This window comes from Fopius arisanus, unplaced genomic scaffold (genome assembly GCF_000806365.1).
Source record: "Fopius arisanus strain USDA-PBARC FA_bdor unplaced genomic scaffold, ASM80636v1 scaffold00065, whole genome shotgun sequence".
Classification (NCBI taxonomy): Eukaryota; Metazoa; Arthropoda; class Insecta; order Hymenoptera; family Braconidae; genus Fopius; species Fopius arisanus.
Window position 1 is genome coordinate 594,096 of NW_011887804.1, and position 20,647 is coordinate 614,742.

Here is a 20,647-nt window from a genome sequence, read left to right on the forward strand (position 1 = left end):
TCCCGCCAACCCCCTCTTTTATCTCTCTTTTACTCTTTTCCCTCTTCTTCACAGTTTTTTTTTCTCTCTTTTTTACTCTCCCGCTACCGCTCTTTGAGACACATCCCTTGTCTCTTTGGTCACCAGCTACTTCAAGCTCTTCACTCCCTCGCTAATTCTCAACTCCTCTCCTTCACCTTCGATGTATCAAGACCATCAAGACTCTGATTGTCATGTACCACGTGGCCACATAAAAAGGTCTAACACAAATACTTACTATTAAATAAAAAAAAACTTGGTTTAAAAAAAATTGTCATGAGCTGTCATTGTCATCATTTTTAAAATTCATACTTCATTATTCGTTGGATGGTGGATTTTTTTTTTTGGCTGCGGATGGTTCATTCCTGAGGTCCACGGCATTGATGTGCTCATGATTTGTGTGGGACTTACTTATGTAGGGATCTATGGAGGGCTTCCGGTTAGGATGAATACATTTTGAGAAATTAATTCAGTGGGGAGAAGAGTGGAATTGAGAAGATGGAGCTGGAGGAGCTAATTAGGTGTGTCCCAATGCTTTTGATGTTCTTAATAAAATAATTCAATAGAAATTGTTCAATACTGTTTATCTTCTGAAATTCTATCCTATATTTGTACTTTGGGACCGTAGCTTCTGTCTTGCTTCTGTATTGATAAATTTGTGCACAAATTATTTACAGATACTAGGTGTATCCTTGCATGACAGCTCTATAAATCATTTTCACAAGATAATTTGTTCACCTAGAATCCATGGAGTTATGAATGGTTCGTATCGACGTTGATTTCCATTAGTGAATCAGTTTATCAGCTCTTCTGGTTTAAAATAAAAGTTTAATGATTGTACAAGATGATAAAATGATAAGATTCGACGAGAACTCCGTGGATTAGCCGTATGTAAGAGTTTATTGTGTGAAAGACACCGCACGGTGGCAATTAAATCGATGTAATAGGTCGACTAGGGCCTTTTTCAACAAAGATTGAAGAGGGGACAAGAGATATTGAATTGCTGGGAATGGCCTTCTCTCCATTAAAGAATTCTCCTCTTTGGAGAATCAGAGAGACCGGGGAGAGTGCGGAACTACCAGTTTCTTGGAGAAAAAAAAAACACCCGGATAGTTCAACTCGTAATGATCATTACGTCGACGATGGACGATAGACGACCTTGCGAGTTGTACATCCTGGGAGATATAAAAAATTACATTAACAGACAAGGTTCAAGTTATTAATAACATTTAATGATTCAAATCCGCTAATACATCCTCCATGCAATTTTTTTTTTTCGCTAATTCCAATGATTAATGCGTGATTTGAACTTATTCGTTGTCATGAGAATACAAATGTAATATTTATGTCGAAGATTACAATACGAATTTCAATAATTTATGGAAAATCCTGGCAATGATAAGCTCATTTATCAATTTTTTTAATCAATTATTCATGTTGTTTGCCACTTTATGGAATCGTGTCGACACCATCTATGACTCTACTAGGAGAATTTTACAAAAATTTCAATAATACCATTACATAATACTCTATTTACGTTTTTTTTAGCTCTTTCGCGCAATATCATCCATTCTTTCATAATTATCGATGGACTTGAATGATGGACACGAGTTTCATGACACATGATGGCATGACAAAGTGGGATATATCCAATTTATCCTTGGAAATGATTTTATTTGATTGATTCATTGATTAGCCGTTCGATATTGAAAATATCGTGTATGTCGGATACCTCGGGATCTTTCGTGGTATTGGATTCCAAGGATTCTTTTGATATTAAAAATTGGTTAAGTGTTTCAGATGGCAGCAGTGACTGAAGTGACTCTCTCCGGGGCTGAGGAAATCGTAACAAAGATGGCTGCTTCCAACTCAAATATATCAAGTGAATTTGGAGAGAAAAAGGAAGATGAGTTTAACGAATTTTACACTGAAGTGAGTGAACACATTCTACTATCTAATAACTACCTAAATATCTGGACAATTATTCCCTGGCAATACCATTTAATTTCACCACATAACACTTGAAAGAGAGTTCGAAAAATGTCACTTGTGTTTTTTCTCATTGTTTATATTGATGAATTATAATTGATGTGTGGAATCATCATTAATTGCATGGAGTGGAATTTTTTTAATGACACGATGTCCTGTCGCTGGATAATTGTGCAGAATGTACATACAGGGTTAACCTATGAGCAGCGGTTGTTGGCGAGAGGAATAATCGACATGTGAATCTTATTCTCAGGTCAAAGAAATTGAGAAACGCGATGCTATCCTCACGCCAAAGCAGCAAATTGATAGATTACTACGTCCTGGCTCGTCATACTTCAACTTGAATCCATTCGAGGTACTTCACATCGATCCTACCACAACGATAGATGAAGTTAAGAAGAAATATCGTCGAGTAAGTTTTTCTTAACCATATCATGTAATTATCGAGTAATTGAACCCACTGTCTTATTTTAAAAATAACACCGGGTTTGAATCGCGTATTTTTACAGATGTCAATTTTGGTGCATCCAGATAAAAATCAAGATGATGCAGAAAGAGCTCAACAGGCTTTTGAAAGTAAGACATCATTGCAAAATTCTCGTGATCTCTCCATCAGGTATGTGTTAAGATTCATTGTGATTTTTTTTATTTATTTCAGTTGTTAATAAGGCGTGGAAAACCCTAGAGAATGAAGAGTCACGGGCGAAGTGTATGGATGTTATTGAAGAGGCAAAAGCCCGTACGGATCATATGGTAAGAATTTATCAGTAAAAACGAGTGGTGACTTGAGATTTCAATTCAATTTTATACAAAATGTTATAATTAAATTGGTAAATGGAAATACAGATAGCTGAAAAGAAGAAAAAATTGAAAAAGGAAGGAAAAGAGGGTGGAACTGTTCCGGTGCTTGAGGAAGAGAGTGAGGAAGGTTACAGTCATGCTGTGTGGGTGATGACGATGAAATTATTCGCAGATATGGAACGCAGAAGGTAGAACACCGCTCTTCATCTAATTATTCCATGGAAACCGCTAAAATTTAAATTATTGTTAAGGCAATGACAAAATTAATTTACAGACGAGAATTAGCAATGAGAGATGCCGAACAACGGAAACGAAAACGCGAAGAAGAACTCAGTGCTGAGGCGCAAGCGGCTATGGAGAAAGAGTGGCAGAAGAATTTTGAGGAATCTCGGCAATCCAGGGTGGACAGTTGGAAAGCATTTCAGTCTGGATCGGGTGCAGCCAAACAGAAGAAAACAAAAAAATTGAAGGCCTTCAGGCCGCCGAAAACGAAAGCCGAGTCACGATAATGTATCATGAGTAATTGTAACTCTTTGGTTGTGGCCAAAAACAATTTCTTCTCCACATGAAAATTGAAAAGTGTTGTCAGAACATTTTCTCATAATATTTTCGATGTACAGGTAATTGCGATTGAGACTATTACTTCGGAAATTTATCAATCAAAATGAAAAATAAGTGCATATATGCTCAAAATATCATTCGCCACAATCTCAACGAAGTAGTTTTCAATGCTCGAAAAGAGACATAACAAGGTATGAGATCGTGATTTTCATAATTCAATTATCAAAACTTGTGAATGATGCGTCAAAAAAAATAAGTCAAATGTGAAGAGAGCGTAGATTTCTGTATCGTATGAATGAATATTAAATACTGTATGTTTACTTAGTATTGAGATGGAACCATTCAAATACTTTCTCACAAGTCCGAGTAAATGCCTTGGAGTCTGTTTACCATTTAAGAATGAATTTGCTTTCTTTCTCTCTGTGATTTTGTTAACGAATGCATCGTTCAAGATCGAGTAAGCACTGTCCCATTGTCTAATCACCAGCGATTTATAATACGAGGTAAAAATATTTTTCTAAAAACAATGACGATTCATGATTTTCGGTGCGTAATACGGGTACGCCATTACTGATGATCAAAATTGAGGGAAAATTTATGACGATGCGGTTTCACGATGGCAAAGGATCAAATGATGTTTATATTTAAGTTTCTGGGTGGATTTTCTTTCGAATGATATTTCGATATAGAACAAAACCAGTGGATGTAACGCTCGAAAGATAATTGAACCGGGCCTTGAAAATCAGTCAGAGTCTTAGAATAATAAGTCTAATATTTTTACAGTACGGCGTGCGTAAAACTTACACATACCGCACTATAAAATTATTTACGTAACTTATTGTAAAATACGTTTTTGGCTCGAGCCGAAAAGCTCATACTCATCAAGAACGTAAGAATTAATTTGTGTAAAATACTATTTTCAATGCAGTCGATTTCAAATAATTATTGTTTTTTAAATTTCTGTCGAATTGAAAAATAAAAAACAGTTAATTAAAAGATAATATTCGTTGTCGTTACTTTATTTCCCCATAATTTACAGCATTTTAGCGAGGAAAGTGGAAATTCTATTTATCCAATTTCAATAGAAATCTGATAAAATTTCTCGGAGAAAGCGTTGCGTTTTTGCATTAACTTTTTTTCCCCACATGTTGCATTTCAAATTTCTCTCCGAACATTAAAAAATAAGCAGACAAGCCTTCACTGAAAAATACAACGAATTTCTTTAGGTAAGAAAGAAGTTTGTGAAAGAATTTTCATATCTGCTCGAAATCTCCACCAATCACATGACAACCATTTCAAGACACCATTGGTCCCCAGCTGATCACGTGCCCTTCGATGGACCAAGAAAGCACATGCGCGTAACGACCCAAAAGTCAGGTGTGTAGAGTGTCGTACCAACGCAACAGGTAGCATTTTATTCCGTTACAAGAATTTTCTTCGTTTTATTAAGTAAACTGTGGACAAACAAGTTTAGTTGAGTTCATTGGCATTAAAATAATCTCTAAACTCCCCCCAGAAATATTCAGCACCCCAGCATGAATAATTTGAAAAATCAATGTACCTCCAGTTGAATAAAAATACGTGTTGAATAATCGTGATGTCGTTAGGAAGTGCATTTTCTTCGGGGCATAAGGTTGTGCCCTGTTGTCTTGAGTCTTTCAGTCCAGGAGTTGCCCTCGACAGTGAGGGATGCCGGGAACCGGCCTAAACCTGTCCCCAATCCTCCATCGAAAAATTCACCCGTGCATTCCTACCTGAAGTCTTACTCAGCATATTCATTTATCGCGTAAATAAATCCATCAATTACTTCAGTATGAAAATAACATAGTACCAACAATGAAATTTTTTCATTTGCCCAGCGTGAATGTGTAACCTTGACAGTCAGGTAATTACCCGGAAAATCACCGAAAGTGCCTCAAAGTACTCCGCCCATCTTCAATTAATTCCTCCAAAATGCGGGCAACTGCATTTTTTATAAATAAACAAGTGAATTTATCACTTCTTGATCGTTTCGAGTCGTTGGATCAATGATAATAAAAGTGAATTCCGGGGAATATGGAGAGAATACGTGGGAAACGACGAACGGACGATAAACACAGGTAAATTATCCATGAAAAATTCACTCGCGAAGGAAAACGAGAAAAGTCAGATGACCTTTCAGTTTCCATCAAGTTAAATTAACTGAATACTCTGAGAAATCTGTCTCAAAAAATCTGTTGCCCTTATAATCCATGGTTCTTCGCAATTTATTTTTTTTCAACGTTTAAATTCCCATTCAACTAAAAACACATAACAACCTACCGCAATTGCTTACAACAAAGTTCAATACCGGATTTCTCGACACCGAAGCAACGGTATTTCTGGTAAATCACCGATCTCCAGCGTGCTGGGAAATTTGATTAGCCTCTGAAAGATGTGGAAAATATTGAAAAGCTGAGAAAAATGGAAGAAAGTGGACAAATAGGTGATAATTTGACATGACAGAGCTGTTAAGTCTCTTTTCAACTGATTGCCAAGACCCCCAGCAGACTCCAGAAATCACCGATTCATCGTGGACACCCTGTATATGTAAAAGCATTGACCAGCCTGGAGACCTACCCGCTGGTATATACATAAATATGTGACTGTGTATGTACAGTTTAAGAGAAGGGGAAGGGTTAAGAGTCCAGTCTCGAGCAAGACAAACCAATGTCGCGTATCCTTATGCGAAGAGTGTATCCGCCACTAAACACGTACTGTCTTCAGTTTATGGTCATGCCCTGTTCTCCAATGACGTCACAAAATATAGAAGACCGATGAATTGTTCACTCCCTCGTAAACCAGAATTAATCCATCACATGTATTTCCAAAAAATAATTTAATTTGGAAAGGAGATACTATTTTCCACCCAGAGGCAACGATTCAGTGAAAAACAAGACCACACGTTTAAAAAATACTGGGTAAATTCGAGTAAGTACTCACTGTTTGTTGAAAGTGCTAGTGATGCTGGAGTCAACGGGGAAAAGAAGGAAGGAGAGAAATCGTGAAAGAGCAGACAGAAGAAGGGTTTTTTTTTCCTCAGCATCCAAACAAAAAGCATGACAGGAGAGAAAGAGAGAGGGAGGACGTTGCAATAAGAGGAGGTTTTGTATGGAGAGTAGAGGGAGTTGGTAAGAGAAAAGAAAGAAACGTGTATAGAGGGGAAAGGCACCTCGACGACGCCAGCGGATAACCAGCGGGGTTTACCCGTGTGCCTGAGATCGGCGTCGGCGGTTGGATTTTCAGGCAGTACCTATTTGGCATTGGCGATATACCTACGCTAGATACCTCCTTTTTTTTTTTACCTTCTCGTTTCATAATTTATGTACTACGGAATCGGCTGTTCGATCTTTAAAGAATCATGTCGCCCCCGTCTTTCGTTGGAACTGGGACCTCCAGTCACTGAAATGAGAGGCATTTCAGTTTCCAGGACTCGGTATCCAACACCGGTATTGACTTTGTTTTACATTTTACTCATCCGGGTAATTTCGGAATGTCTGAATGCGGTTACTGTTTAACGAATGATTTGGAGAATAATTGTAAATCGCCAAGTTATTGGATCATTTATTTTCCGGTGCCAGACTGAATTCCGAGAGGATGAGTAGTTCGAGTTGGTTGGGTTGTGGTTTAATTTTTTTGTGATGATTACGCTTCTTACGATAAAAGTGTGTCGGTTTATGTTCGCGGTATAGTGAGTTAAAGCGATGACGATTTTATGTTTTAATTTTGCAATATTTTTTATTTGGTTTCTTGAGATTGGTTTGATGTATCGGTAATTCAGGAGATATCGGTTGATTTCTGTGAAGTGGAGAGGTTCTACTGATGATTTGTGTTGCAGTAGTTTTGATGGAGATGGAAATAAGAGAGTTGAAAGTGGCTCAGTCATTGCGTTACCATTGGATGATGTCAGGAAAAATTCACCGATTAATATATTAAAGAGAAGCATACGCCGTGCTTGGACGATCAATGGTGAGCACTCATTATTCAATGGGGAATTAATTTAATTAACTCATGATATTGTTTCAGGACCACCCTGTCGATGGACTATTTCCAGAAAGTCTCCAGCTTTCAGAATATACCGGAGTTTTCCATTGAGCAGAAATAATCGCACGAGTGGGAACAGTAAAACAGAAAACGCCGAGTCCTTGAAGAATGAAATTGAGCGTAAAGTGTTTTCCCTTAAAACAGATTCATTAAACTTGCGAAATAAATCGAATGATGCAAACGAACACGATAATCCTCAAGCTCATGGGGCTTTAACGAAACCGACAGCGAAGCATTTTCAGAAATGCGTTTCTGAATCTAAATCTTCACCGAAATATGGCGAGAGAAAATCGAATATACCGATTTATAGAAGAAATTCAAGGGAGTTTGAGGATATTGGTGGTTCAAGGGAATCACCAAGACGTTCACTCATTCCTCAGAGATATCGAGGGAGCACTGACGATCTGAGGAGATATAGAGAGGAAGGGAATGTCCCCAGTCTCATTCCCAAACTCTCACAGAAATCAAAGGACGAGAAGATCTTCAAGAGGGAAAAATTTGAGGCGAAATCCAGTTCGAATATTAAGAGGGATATTAAAGAGAAGGAGGAATCTCGTTTGAAATATTCTCCTACCAATTTCCGTAGGATTCCCAGGAGCGAAGAGAATTTATTTCTGTTCAAAACACAAGCAGAAACTAAGATTGAACATCCGGAGAATCACAAAGAAGAAGGTTTAGAGGAAATAAATTCTCAAAACGATCTCGTACTAGAGACAACGGTTGAGAAAACAAGTTTCGAATCTTTAGCTATGGCAAATGAGAAGATGATAATAGATGAGTGCCATGGTATTAAGAGTCCTGCAAATGACGAAAAAAATGTCTGCGGTGATTCTTCGGAGGATAGAGACTCCGGAGACGGTGAAAAATCTGTTGATGTGATGGATACGTCCAATACTTCCACTGCTAGTGATATCGAAACTCCAGAAATCAATTTAGAGGACATAAAAAATCTGCCTGATCCTCATCAGAGTAAAAAAAGTGAAGAAATTCAAGTGGTGAGTTGTTGAGAGCAGATTAAATTTTTTTCTCCCGTTTATTTGATTGTAACGTATGAATAACTCAATTTTAACTCCAAGATCCGCAGAAAGTATTCGAAGGAAGAGCTCTCCAACACTGACGACACAGATGATGCGCCAAATCGTCGCTCATCGAGCGTAAGCATTGCAAAATCTCTCGCTAAGAATGACGGAGAATAAAATAGAGCAACCTTGTAATTTTTATTTAAATTATAGCATCTGTCACCGGAAGCCAGCCCCCTCAGTACTCGTTCATCCAGGTACAGTCCACGTGAAAGCGAGAGTGAACCAACGCCTGCATTACCGCGAAAAACTCAGAGTGGTGAGTCATCTATATCATCGCAGAGAATACGAGACGCTATTACGAGAACAAGAAGAGAGTCTAATAGTAGTACGCGGTATGAGAGCAGTGGTAGTGAGAGTTTAAGGTGAGGAATAAATTTTAATAAATTTCATACAGAATAGAACAATTTTCATTATATCAGTCGTCAAAGATGGGTTGATATGAATTATCTTCTGGATAAACTGATTATCACTTTAACTCGATAAGTAACGGATTTCATATGATTGAATGTGAATTGAATGTGCATTATTGTGCAATAACTCAATTTCAGATTGAGTGAATCCGGATTACACGGTTACGTGAATATCGCTCACAAGGTCAGATTATTCGGCAGCAGTCACTGTTGTCCAGGTGTATCAATTGACGAGCCAATTCAAAGAGACAGTGCAACAAGTGCGGGGGAAGACGAGCCTCAAGACGACTGCCTCTCCCGTGATCCTGCCAGACTGACTGGCGCATCCACCCAGGGTAGAACAATACTCCGTAGACGCCGACAATTCGATGCTCAAGGTAAAAAAAATATTGCCTCCCAGTATCAGTGGAGCTCTTGCATGTTAGAAATTGATTATCGAAGCCCAACGTTGAATTTTCTTGGCCTCAAGCTCACACCAATCAGTCTTCACAACTCCCTGTATCGATGAGCATTTTAAACGTTTTGTAAATATTTTATAAAGTTATGAATAATTGTGGTAATTAATCAAGACTAAATAATGGATACTCTTCGCGCATTTCAACTTCTCCTCACTGTCATGGTGTCTACCTATTTTTTACTATTCTACATCGGTGCATTTGTCGTATTTTATTTCTGGTTAACGGACAATTACAACTCTTAACGCGAAAATTAATTGATTGAGGGAAAAAATGAGTGAAAATTCACGGCAAAAATAGAAATTCCCACTCCCCTGCAACGAGTGCAACACAAAGGTGTATAAACTTCTCAGGTGAGGCAGACCCAAGCGAAGAAGTATATAGGTATATAACAATGCAACGTCCACTGTTTCATTCTACAATCCGCCCATCTGTAAATACATACACTGGGTGGCGCGAAAAAATTACTCAGAAATAATTCGTCGATTAATTTTCTCACTAAAAAGTCACTCAAATGATTTTCAACGATCGAATCGTCTAAATCCATTCAATTTCTCTCATCCATCATAGAAAAACGAACACCCAAAAACGTAATCTGAAAATATTACATGGAGGCATGAAGCCATTAATAACGAAATTAATGATGACGCTAATGAAGACATTAATCCCTTGATTATAAAGTGAATTGTGAATGTGATGGAATGTTGTGAATATAAAAATTGTTGAAATGATTTTCAACGATCGCATTTAATCCGTATAATTTCGCGTTGAAAAACGAACAGGTAAAAACGTAATTCGGAATGGATTAGATGGATGGATTGATGAGGGCATTAGTTCTGACGTTAATGAAGACATTAATCCTTTAATTATGAGGTAAATACCGAGTGTGACGGGATCTTGGGAATAATAATAATGAGAAAAGGGTTATCGTAATGGTTTAAACGGGAAATGAGTTTCAAATTTAAAAAGATCACCCTATATAAATGTTTTGTCCGACTGAATCGAGGCACCGGGCAAGACGATGGGTAAGCGAGCAGCCGGTTGGTTCCGGCCGCGCACACACCTACCTAACAACACCAGTGAATACTTCAACATTTTTTTTTCTTCCAATATACACTTTACAAGACGCAAGTGAGTTAAGCACATCCAGACAGTTCGGCGTGTCGCTTGCTTTTTTTTTCTCTTTCTCCAAAAACGAGGCCGAATAATTAAGAGATATCATTAGTGTGGCTTTATACGGACCGCAAAATTTCATGAAATACAGTCATTACTCACATATTTACCGAGAATAATTGCAATAGGCTCCCGTAGACGAGGGAGATCACACGCTAGAACATGCTGCAGTGAGGATTTCTCGAGTCTCCAGGCAGGACGTCAATGCAGTCCCACTCAGGGACACATCCAGACTCATGAACCAAATCCTCTGACACCGGATTATCGACGTTTGGTGTTCATAAGTTCGGACTCGTCATCGGGAAGGGAAGAGGATGACGCGGACAGCAGTTGCTCAGGGTCTTCTTACTTGAATGGTTTGCCAAGGGGTCATGCACAAGGACTTGAGGATTGCGATTGGGATTACTTTGAGAGTGGTACTTTACCGATTCCAACGGGTTTGAGTGATGGTATTAATCTTGATGGAATTGCTAACATCAGTGGAAGCACCAGGGGAATCATTAGAGACTGGAGTTGCTGTCCTGGGAGAGGAGCTGCTGCTTGTTCGGTGAGTTTATATTTTCTCGGAGTTATTTCCAGTATTTATGGTAATTTAAAACTGTGAAATACTTTTGAACAGGCTTGTGGAGGCTCTACCAGTGCAAACGTTTTACCTGTCCCAGTACCCATCCCCGTACCCGTCCCCTATCCAGTGCCCATTCCAGCTGCCCTCTGGAACGGTGATTTTGCAGCAGCTGCTTCATCAATGATCACCGGAAGTGGAACACCGGAGGGCACTTTGCGCCTTCGCGGTGACCCCACAGCCCCATGGTTTTCCTGGCATCCAAGATTTAATCATCCTCTTGATGGAACTGTTCAGAGAGGCTCGAGAATTCCCAGCGGGGGTTTTGACCCCTCCATCTTCACCTTCAGGCCTGATGGCTTGTCACTAGGACAATTTGAAAACATTAAAGTCCAGGGGAGCTTGACAGAAGCTACAGCCTCCAAGGAACCAAAACCCGAGGAGAAATTCAAGCCAGATGAAGAGGAAAAGGCTCCAGAGGTCCAGAGTCCTCTCAATAATCAGAGTAATGTCGATTTATTCCAGCCAGAAGCCCCTTCGAAAAATGTACCCGAGAAAGAACAAGAATCTCATGTTGAGGAAAATGCAGAGCCGGATAAGGAAACCAGAAGAAATTATTGTTCTTCGCAGGACGATGCGGGGAGTTCCTCAGGGAGATCCTCGGCGGACAGCAGTGATCTCGATGAATCAGCCTCTCATCATTTCTCTCGTGTATTCGTAGTGAATAACGATTCGTTGACAAGCGACAATGACATGGAGGAGATTGACGATAACGATGAATCGGAAAATCAAGATGGAGAAGCTGGAATTACACTGAAGCGAGTGATTGCATTGTCGGATGAAGAGCAGTCACTGGTGCTCCGTAGGATAAGTCTCTTCGATAAAGATTTGAATTTTGAGAAGACTTCAGGAGATTCAGATACTTCAGGTGAATGGATGGCGTCCAGAGATGCGGATCGGGACAATCAAAACGAATCTAAAAATGATGGCTCGAGTGAAATATATCTTGCGGATTCAATCGATTATTCCGATAACAATCACGTACAGTTGAGATCGATCAGAAATATAAACTCAGAGTTTCTCGATTCTCCTGTCTATCCTCTGAACAATAATCCGAGATATCCAAGTGATAATTCGAGTTTAATTAAACCAGAAGACCTACCGGAAGAGAAATCCTGGGATTCTACAGTCATGCCAGACTCTCTAGAGATCACAAACACCAGTTTAATTCATTCGCATGGCAGCCTTGTTACAGCCAGCACAATTCCGATAACTCGCGATAATGTATCGCCTACCATCTGTGAATCCCAAAAGCTAGAAATTTTTCAAAATGAAAAAAGTAAATTAAATTCCAACACAGCCACAACTAAAACGAACGAACCGAGTGAATTCACTGACGAGTTACATGACCACCAAGTTATGAGTCGTGTTAAACCACCAGAACGTTTCGTGAAGAGACTGTTAAACAAAGGTGTGTTGACGTCAAAAAATGGTAGTGCCAAAACCCCTGATGAGATTGCCCACAGGTCGTCGACAATTTCACAAACAAGTAATCGAGTGTGCGATGACGACGAGTGTGCGTCAGGTGATCATGCGGATATTAAAATACCGGAGAGCTATTCCGCAGAGAAACTTAACGCGAGTGACGAGTTGGAGGTAATTGACATGAATGTATGGAGTTTAAATGATGAGTTGAGAGATATGGAATTAAATTTGTCGTGCGGTGAATCAAAAATGCGTCAGTGTAATGTTGAGGTGAGAGGCGAGAAAACCGATGGTGTACAGGTGGGAGATAGCGAGGACGTTGATTGTGAATGTAGTGGTAATAATAGTGGGGAAAGAGCTGTGGGTAAGTCACGGTATCGTTCAGTCGAGCGACGCCCGCCCACTTGTAAAGAGAATGGAGAATTTTCACCTACATCATTTACATCTTGTGTACAATCACCCTCTGTTAAGAATAATTTCGTTGCTTGCAATAAGTACAAGAGTCTCGTTATGATAACGCAGGGTAGTTATCAGCCAGTTAGTGTTATAACGAGTGATACAACAACACTTTTGGAGCCAGATGATACGCAAACGCCACAGGGATTGGCCGGTTACTACCATCTGGCGTTGGAGGCTGTCACTGAGCCAAGGAATGGCCAAGGACCTCGACGCCCCTTAATGGTTAAACGACTGAGCTCTAGTAATCAGGAGCTGGAAATTGACAGTGGATTGAGTGTTGGTAGTGCAAGTGAGAGCGACGATGTGCAATCCATTAAGAAACCATTGAGTTTTAGTGGTAAAAGTTGTAATGATGATAAAGAGAAAACGGTAAATGTCGATGGTAAGGAGATTGATAATTCCAGTGGTGTTGTTATTCTTGAGGAGGGACTTGCTGATGATGACTCGTGGGTTGAGGAAGTGTCACACGATGAGGATGAACAGAGTGCTGCTGCCACTGAGGAAAGCTCCGAGGATGAGTGCAATAATATGGGTGACAGGGAGGAGGAACTCCGGGGATATCATCGACAGGCCATTGACTTCACACTTCACACGATTGTTGAGGAATCGTGCGAGGAGAGTGAAGCTGAACCCAGCTTGAGTTCAAATTTGCGTAAACGACAGAGACCACCTTCAACATCGGAATTGGAGAAGTATTTTTTCTTTGGACTTGGTGGTGACATCAATTCCGGGAATAGCAATTCAGGATCAAGAGAAGTGGATAGTCTATCGGAGACGTCGTCAATTTATTCGGAAGGTCTTGAGTCACTCGGGCAGGATGATGTTAAAGAGAAGGGTGATTTTTCTAATTCATCAAGACTGGAGAAATATTTTCTCTCGGAGTTTCTTGAATTTGATCAGGATAGAAGGGATTCCGATGGGTCAGTGGGGAGTGATTCGGAGGGTCGACCGAGTCCTGAGGCGCAGAGGAGAAAACGATTGGTAAGAGCAAGGGGCACTGGAAGATCCCACAGTTCATCGCTGGATAATCTATTGGCTCTAGCTCAGAGCTCCCAGAACTTGACATCCCAGAATTCACTTCAAGATTTGAGTATGAATCAGGATTGCCAGGAGACGCAGTCAGAGGGATCATCGACCGAGACTGATGGAGTCGAGGATGGCCAGACAGCGGTCTTTGGAACAGATGGCCAATTCGACACTGTGAAACGAAAGAAGAAGAAGCCGAGGACTCTGGGAACCCAAAGTCCACGAGTCACTGAGGACAGGAGTAATAAAAGTCCTGAGCCACGTGACTCGTCATTCGGTAAATCTTGCGAAACCATCACTAACGATATGGAGCAGATGATAAATTCGGATGATGAGAGATCGAAGACTCCTCAGCCGGAGCTCAACAGTTTTCCATGCTCATCCACCTCCACATCGCCATCGTCCTCGAGTCCAGACAGTGAGTCGAATTTTGGAGATAGTCGAGGCAAGCAGCAGTCAAGAGACTCTGGATTTGTTGGTAGCTGTGATGACCTGTTGCAGCATCGAAAATCCCCGACAGATCCCAAGCTCGATGGATCCAAGGATCACGCCACTAGCCAAACGAAAAAACACTCAGAAACAAAATCCGGTCTGTCTCAAGCACAAAATGGCTTACCACCTACCGCCAATCCATCATTATCACGAAAGGACAGCTTCAACAACTGGTCAAGTGACGAGGAGACAAATCTAATGATGTCAAAAATGCGACAATTCTTCAAGACAATGGTAGCCAATTCAAACGGTCAGTCAACTCTGACAACTCCAGCGACCAACTCAAGTGGTCCATCACCTGTACCAAGTCCCAGATTATCAGGCTTCACAACAACAAAGTCTCGAATGTGTCCTCAGAATCGAACCAAGCCCCCACAACTCGTCTACTTCGAGAATGAATTAACGAGACTCATGAAAACAGTTCCCGGAATCAGAGATGAACAAGTAAGAGAAATAGTCGAGTACCTGAGCTCCGAGGACACTTGGTCGGACTCTTACGACAGCTCCGACTACACGAGTTCGGATTTAGAAGGTGCTGGTGGTCGAAGGTCAGCCCTCCAGGAGCAGATATCCCAGAGTTGCCAGCAGATTATTTCAAAATTCGACATGAACTCGGACGTTCCTGAGAAAGAAAAGGAAATCTCTGAGAATCCTGTGAAGCCCCAGTCATCAGTGGGTCGAGACACTGCCTTCGTCTACCAGAAGCTCGTCCAAAGTTTTACAAAGATGACAGGTGAAGGTGTGTCTTCGGATGCATCTTCAACTCCTCACAGTAGTCCACCCCTGATTGCCAAGGTGATGCATCATATTGGCTCGAGACTTGTTGCCCTGATGCATGAGGTTTCCGAGGGTACATCGACAGTCCAACACCACACAAATTGGCGAAGATATTCACAACATCATAGAACTCCCTCTTCAGCGTCAACCACTGAGGATGACGAATCGACGTCTGACTCAACAGCCCCGAGTCACTTTCAACTGCCAAGATCAAAGTCCCACGATCCTCTGCTGCTGATAAACGGGCATCCGGCAGCGACTACCGGGCAAGAGGGCGAGGAGAGAGAGGCGAGTGATTATGAGAGATTCTCATGGCGCGGTAGTTTTGAATCGGCATTAATGGCCGCTGATTCAAGAACAAAATTAAGCCTGCTGGCTTGTTCAGGTGATGTGAATGCCAGTGCAAGTGCAAGTGCATTGGCAATGGCTGCCAAGAGAAGGAGTGCAGGTGATTTGCTGTTCAATCCAAAAAGCTTCTCCAGGGAACAACTGGACAGAGTTCGCAGTTGTGGATCGATTGGAGGAGGTAATGGTATTGGTGTGAGTGTTGGATCAATCGAGGAGAAAATTTGGAGTAATAGGAGGAGATCGTCGGTGCCTGATGCCAATACGAGGGGTGAGTCTGGGGCGTCTGCCGGTGATGATGATACTGAGGACGAGTTGGAGTACACTGGTGATCCAAGGGCTACTACGCTACCTAGGGGAATGCAGGTGACCACCAGTGGAAATGCTGCCACTAATTCATTGCCAAGGTTGCCAGCCTCCACTGCAGCTGGAGGCAATAATATTATGACTAATACATCGATGCACAAGGCACAGAGTATGTACCACTTTTTGCCACAACATACTAATGTCAAGTCGGCGAGGTATCGACCCCCTGGGTTTGCGCGCAATTCATTGAGCAATTCGGCTGCTGGTGGTGGAACCGTTGGACCCAAGCGAGCCTTCAGTGCTCCGGGATTGCAAATACCCGGGACCCAGAACCCTGGCAAAAGAGAGTCTTCTAGATCACGTCGACAACAGGCTATTTCGCTCGCGCCAGGTAAATTATTTCACGAGTTTAATGTTCGAGTTACGGGCATTGATTATTCATCTGATTATTATTCATACGATTTTTATTCATTGTTATTTGTTATTCTTCTGGGAAATCAATGAATCGAGAAAGTCCATAACAATGGCTTGTTGACGATAGAATTAATAACAGGATTTCAACATGTATAAACACAAAAGTGGAAACATGGAAACAATTTTTATTTTATTGAGATTTAATATTTTAAATAATTAAAAAAATTTCCTGAAACAGCGGTTTAGTTAGAAAAAAAATCCAAACAGCGAAAAATTTGAATTCACGATTTTCAACTGGAACATCAAATTCGATTCCCATGAGAAGATCAGATTCGTTAACCCGAATGAAAACAAAAAGAGGAAAGAAATTTTTCTACTTGAAAGGCAATGCTCATCAGAACGGTAGAACGGTAGGTGAGCTCACTGGAGCATATCTATTCCACTGAGTTTCGGAATGCGTGCTGATGCCTTTTTTATGCCAGCGATACCACTTACTATGAAACAAAAATAATAAAACGGTTCTTCGTCAACGGCTGGCATGCGCGTAGAAATTTATCGTGGGGTACCGTTCGATGGATTATTTTTTCGCACATCCTGACAATTGGGAGGAAATGGGATAATTAATAGGGATGTTGCTTTGTGCTGCAGACGATGGAAGTAGTTTGTCTGAAGCGTGTAGCACACCAATAATAGGTGCCAGCCCAAGGTCAGCCTCCAGTCGCACAGTCATGGATATTGATGACACGGAACGTGGAGGTCTACACTCGGCACATAATTTGAATACACGAGCTTCATTATCTAGCCTTGGGGTAACAATTAATATAATAATATTTTTTCGAAAATTGTCATTTACTTTAAAATATTCAATTGACTGTCCACTGATTGATTGATTGATTTTTGGATTTATTTTGGATTTATATCGATTGCATTAATAATTCGAAGTTATAAAAAAATAATTAATAAAAAAATTTTAGGCGAGATCTGACTCGATGGCATCAGTGTACAGCGGCGCGGGGGAGGGCAGATGGTGTGGCTCAGTGGCAGTTCATGGTGAAGTTGAATTTTCCCTTCAATACGACTACAAACAGCTGACGTTTGAGGTTCACGTGAGCCAGTGCAAAGATCTAGCCCCAGTTGACATAAAGAGAAATCGTTCTGATCCTTACGTAAAAGTCTACCTTCTACCCGATAAGTCAAAGGGTGGAAAGCGAAAAACGAAAGTGAAAAAACATACGCTGAATCCGATATTTGATGAGACACTTAAATTCCATATTGGCTTGAATGGATTGGAAACGAGAACCCTCTGGCTAACAGTGTGGCATTCAGACATGTTTGGAAGAAATGATTTTCTTGGAGAAGTTAGAATGCCGCTGGAGAATAAAATATTTGATGATCCGACGCCAAGGTGGTATCCACTCCAGGAGAGAACTGAACCGTTTGATGATCCCGTCGCCTACAAGGGCGAGGTTATTGTTGGCCTCAAATTTGTTCCGCCAGATCCAGCGCAATTGCAGGAGAGAGAGAATATTGCTTGCGATAAAAACATTGTGAAAGGAAAGAAAAATTGGAGCCGAGGTGCACTCCATGTGCTCGTTAAAGAGGCTCGTAATCTTCAGACTCGAGCTAAAAATTCGGGCACTTGTGATCCCTTCTGCAAAAGTTATTTGCTGCCAGACAAAGGCAGATCTGGAAAACAAAAGACAGGGGTTGTTAGGCGATCTGGTGGATCGCCGGTGTGGGGTCATACTTTTGTTTACAAAGATGTTAGTATTCAGGAATTGGCTGAACGTGGACTGGAATTAACTGTTTGGGATCATGATCGTATTGCCAGCAATGAATTTTTGGGAGGTGTGAGATTTAATCTAGGAACTGGTGAGTTTAATGATATATTATATTGACACGTGTACGCGTTGGCTAACGGATACATTTTTTAATTTGCGAAATTATTTGCTTCCGTTACGTTGTTTATGGCTTATCCAAGTATTTTGCAATCCTCATAGGTAAACATTATGGAAAATCAGTGGACTGGATGGATGCGACTGGACGAGAACTCTCACTTTGGCAGAGTATGTTGGAACGTCCGAATTTTTGGGTCGAAGGAGCAGTGACTCTAAGACCCAACTTACACAATCATGGCAAGAGCAATATCTCTTGAATATTTCATTCCTTATTCCCTAGGATGAGTAAAATTGGCCAAAATATTTCACCTATCCGTCCCTATATCCAGGAATGTACTCCAAGCTTGATGAATATCAAATGTGGACGATTCTTCCCTTTGCATGAAATCCTAGTTACGTTTTTTTGTACGATATCGAAGGAAAGGGGAAGGTTTTTCCTTCACGTTATCAATATTACATTTTACATTCCATATTAGCGATAATTGAAATGGTCAATTTGAGGTAATGTGAATACCTCCTAATTTCAATGTATTTGTGTACTTATAAATAGATAATATATTTATACTCAATATGCGTTCCATATAAAAATGATATACATTGAAAACTGTTATTGAATCACAAAGAAACTTCGATTAGATATAAACTTAAAATTCCATAAATTGTGATTGCAATGCATGACTTGTAGTGTGATGTTTTAATTAGAACAATTTGCTCCCTTTGAGAGCCGTTAGGAGTTATTGAAAATGAAAAATTTGTATGTACTTAAGGCAAGACAGGGTTAGTTTGCAAACTACTGCCTATGCATAACTACCAATTCCAGTAATGATAAGAAATTATACATTTATTTGTAAGAAATCGTTGTGCTAAAAATTGGACCAATTATCTCAGGATATTTACATGCAAATTTGATAAATGGACTTTGTACGTATGAGCAATGTATCAATTGTTACCAATCAATTTTTCTCGTGTGAAAAAAATACTTTCTGTATGAAATTTCATCAGGTCAATTAGGCGGAGTAATCATTGGAATGGCCTTGTTGATATCTAATGCATTTACCAGTGTAACTGGAATATGAATAAAACGAACTTTTATACCTACACGTTATTTCCATTCAAGACTCACGTAGAAATAATATTTTGTTGTAATAATATCGTAAAGTATCAGATCAGTCAAACTGTTGGAATTATTAAAGATCGTTGTTCATGATATATCTGTTTCCCTCGGAATTTTTTCCAGAGTAACGGTAACGACATTTTCCAAATGCAGCTGAAAGATTAAGTACATGTTTTAATCTGTCAGATGAACTTTATATAATTCTTACCTTTATGGTCCAACGGACTGCGATTAGCCTTTGGTAATGGGGAGCAGTTCAAATCCACGAGATCATCAAATTCCAAATCACCTGGAGTATTCGTTGTCGTTTGCGTGGAAAATTTAATTGTGCGGAGAAATTTGCCACGAGTTAGAGCATCTCGCTTTTCAATGCTCGTCACTGGTCGAGAATCGAGAAAACGCAGGGAACCAGGTAAAATATGAATTACGTAGAGTCTGTATCGGTTGTAGTCAGCTTCATCGTTGTCCATTGGATCTGTAAGTTGATCTGGGTAACCTGGATTCCCGAGCAAACTCAGGTACATCACGCTGGGACAGCATTCTTTTATTCTGTCTATTGCTAAATCGATGTCATCAATCTGTCATAATTAATTTAAAAAAATTGTCAGCTCCTGGGTAGAACACACGAGTCATGAAAAATTTTACCTTATTATTATTTAGACTTAAAGTATGAAGATTCGGCATATGTGGCAGAGTTTTCAAGTCATGGAGGTCATTGTTGTCCAAAATTAATTCCTGGAGGTGATTGTAATTTATCAATGCGGAGAGTGATGTCAATTCGTTATATGACAAGTCTAAACTCAAACAATCTTCACCGACGACTTTTACCAATCCCCGGGGAATTTTTGAGGCTCTCTGGCCTGTGTACCATGCCTGGAAATTAAAGAAATTGATTATTAATCTCTGAAGATATTTTTTTAATTGGACTCTCCGATTATTTCAATTTTTTTTCACACCTCGAGTGAGGTTAGATTTTTTGATAATGTACCTTCTCAAAAAATCGTGAGACAAATTTTTTATTGCACGCGATTTGTTAATAAAAAATTTTTCCTGATAAATTCGAATGTCACCTTTTTGTTCTCCATCGTTAATCCACTTCTATTGAAGTCTTGTATTCCCATCAGAGCCATTTTAGATCGAGTGAATGTAAACAAGATAATATGCCGATTTATGCAATTGCGACGTCGTTATCCAGCAGTCCATTTTAATTAATGATAA

At 40.2% G+C, this 20,647-nt stretch overlaps 3 protein-coding genes across 3 annotated transcripts; 2 read left to right on the forward strand and 1 right to left on the reverse strand.

Annotated features, from left to right (window-relative positions):
• Positions 1-1,803: 1,803 nt before the first annotated feature.
• On the forward strand, positions 1,804-4,370 carry LOC105269172 (dnaJ homolog subfamily C member 8). Its single transcript, XM_011309212.1, has 6 exons — positions 1,804-1,950; positions 2,261-2,419; positions 2,517-2,583; positions 2,666-2,760; positions 2,854-2,996; positions 3,083-4,370. The coding sequence occupies exons 1-6, from the start codon at positions 1,819-1,821 to the stop codon at positions 3,315-3,317; spliced, it is 831 nt and encodes a 276-aa protein (XP_011307514.1). The 5' UTR covers positions 1,804-1,818; the 3' UTR covers positions 3,318-4,370.
• Positions 4,371-4,818: 448 nt separating this feature from the next.
• On the forward strand, positions 4,819-19,413 carry LOC105269174 (uncharacterized). Its single transcript, XM_011309214.1, has 11 exons — positions 4,819-5,468; positions 7,226-7,356; positions 7,414-8,426; positions 8,508-8,585; positions 8,664-8,875; positions 9,062-9,300; positions 10,680-11,098; positions 11,171-16,394; positions 17,066-17,226; positions 17,392-18,289; positions 18,418-19,413. Exons 1-11 carry the CDS (start codon positions 5,425-5,427, stop codon positions 18,570-18,572), a joined length of 8,574 nt encoding a protein of 2,857 aa, XP_011307516.1. The 5' UTR covers positions 4,819-5,424; the 3' UTR covers positions 18,573-19,413.
• Positions 18,847-20,636, reverse strand: LOC105269173 (leucine-rich repeat-containing protein C10orf11-like). The gene is made up of 4 exons (XM_011309213.1): positions 20,500-20,636; positions 20,075-20,302; positions 19,638-20,007; positions 18,847-19,582 (listed from the first exon to the last, which is right to left on the reverse strand). The coding sequence occupies exons 1-4, from the start codon at positions 20,557-20,559 to the stop codon at positions 19,503-19,505; spliced, it is 738 nt and encodes a 245-aa protein (XP_011307515.1). The 5' UTR covers positions 20,560-20,636; the 3' UTR covers positions 18,847-19,502.
• Positions 20,637-20,647: the final 11 nt, after the last annotated feature.

What these genes read in the sequence shown, in the direction of transcription:
- LOC105269172 (XM_011309212.1), top strand. Translation starts at nt 1,819, where the DNA reads ATGGCAGCAGTGACTGAAGTGACTCTCTCCGGGGCTGAGGAAATCGTA. An exon ending in AAGCCCGTACGGATCATATG is followed by an intron (nt 2,761 to 2,853) that starts GTAAGAATTTAT and finishes ATGGAAATACAG; the next exon opens with ATAGCTGAAAAGAAGAAAAA. An exon ending in GCAGATATGGAACGCAGAAG is followed by an intron (nt 2,997 to 3,082) that starts GTAGAACACCGC and finishes ATTAATTTACAG; the next exon opens with ACGAGAATTAGCAATGAGAG.
- LOC105269173 (XM_011309213.1), bottom strand. Translation starts at nt 20,559, where the DNA reads ATGGCTCTGATGGGAATACAAGACTTCAATAGAAGTGGATTAACGATG. An exon ending in TAAGTCTAAATAATAATAAG is followed by an intron (nt 20,008 to 20,074) that starts GTAAAATTTTTC and finishes TAATTATGACAG; the next exon opens with ATTGATGACATCGATTTAGC. An exon ending in CAGTCCGTTGGACCATAAAG is followed by an intron (nt 19,583 to 19,637) that starts GTAAGAATTATA and finishes TTAATCTTTCAG; the next exon opens with CTGCATTTGGAAAATGTCGT.
- LOC105269174 (XM_011309214.1), top strand. Translation starts at nt 5,425, where the DNA reads ATGGAGAGAATACGTGGGAAACGACGAACGGACGATAAACACAG. An exon ending in CCGACAATTCGATGCTCAAG is followed by an intron (nt 9,301 to 10,679) that starts GTAAAAAAAATA and finishes TAATTGCAATAG; the next exon opens with GCTCCCGTAGACGAGGGAGA. An exon ending in GAGGAGCTGCTGCTTGTTCG is followed by an intron (nt 11,099 to 11,170) that starts GTGAGTTTATAT and finishes ACTTTTGAACAG; the next exon opens with GCTTGTGGAGGCTCTACCAG.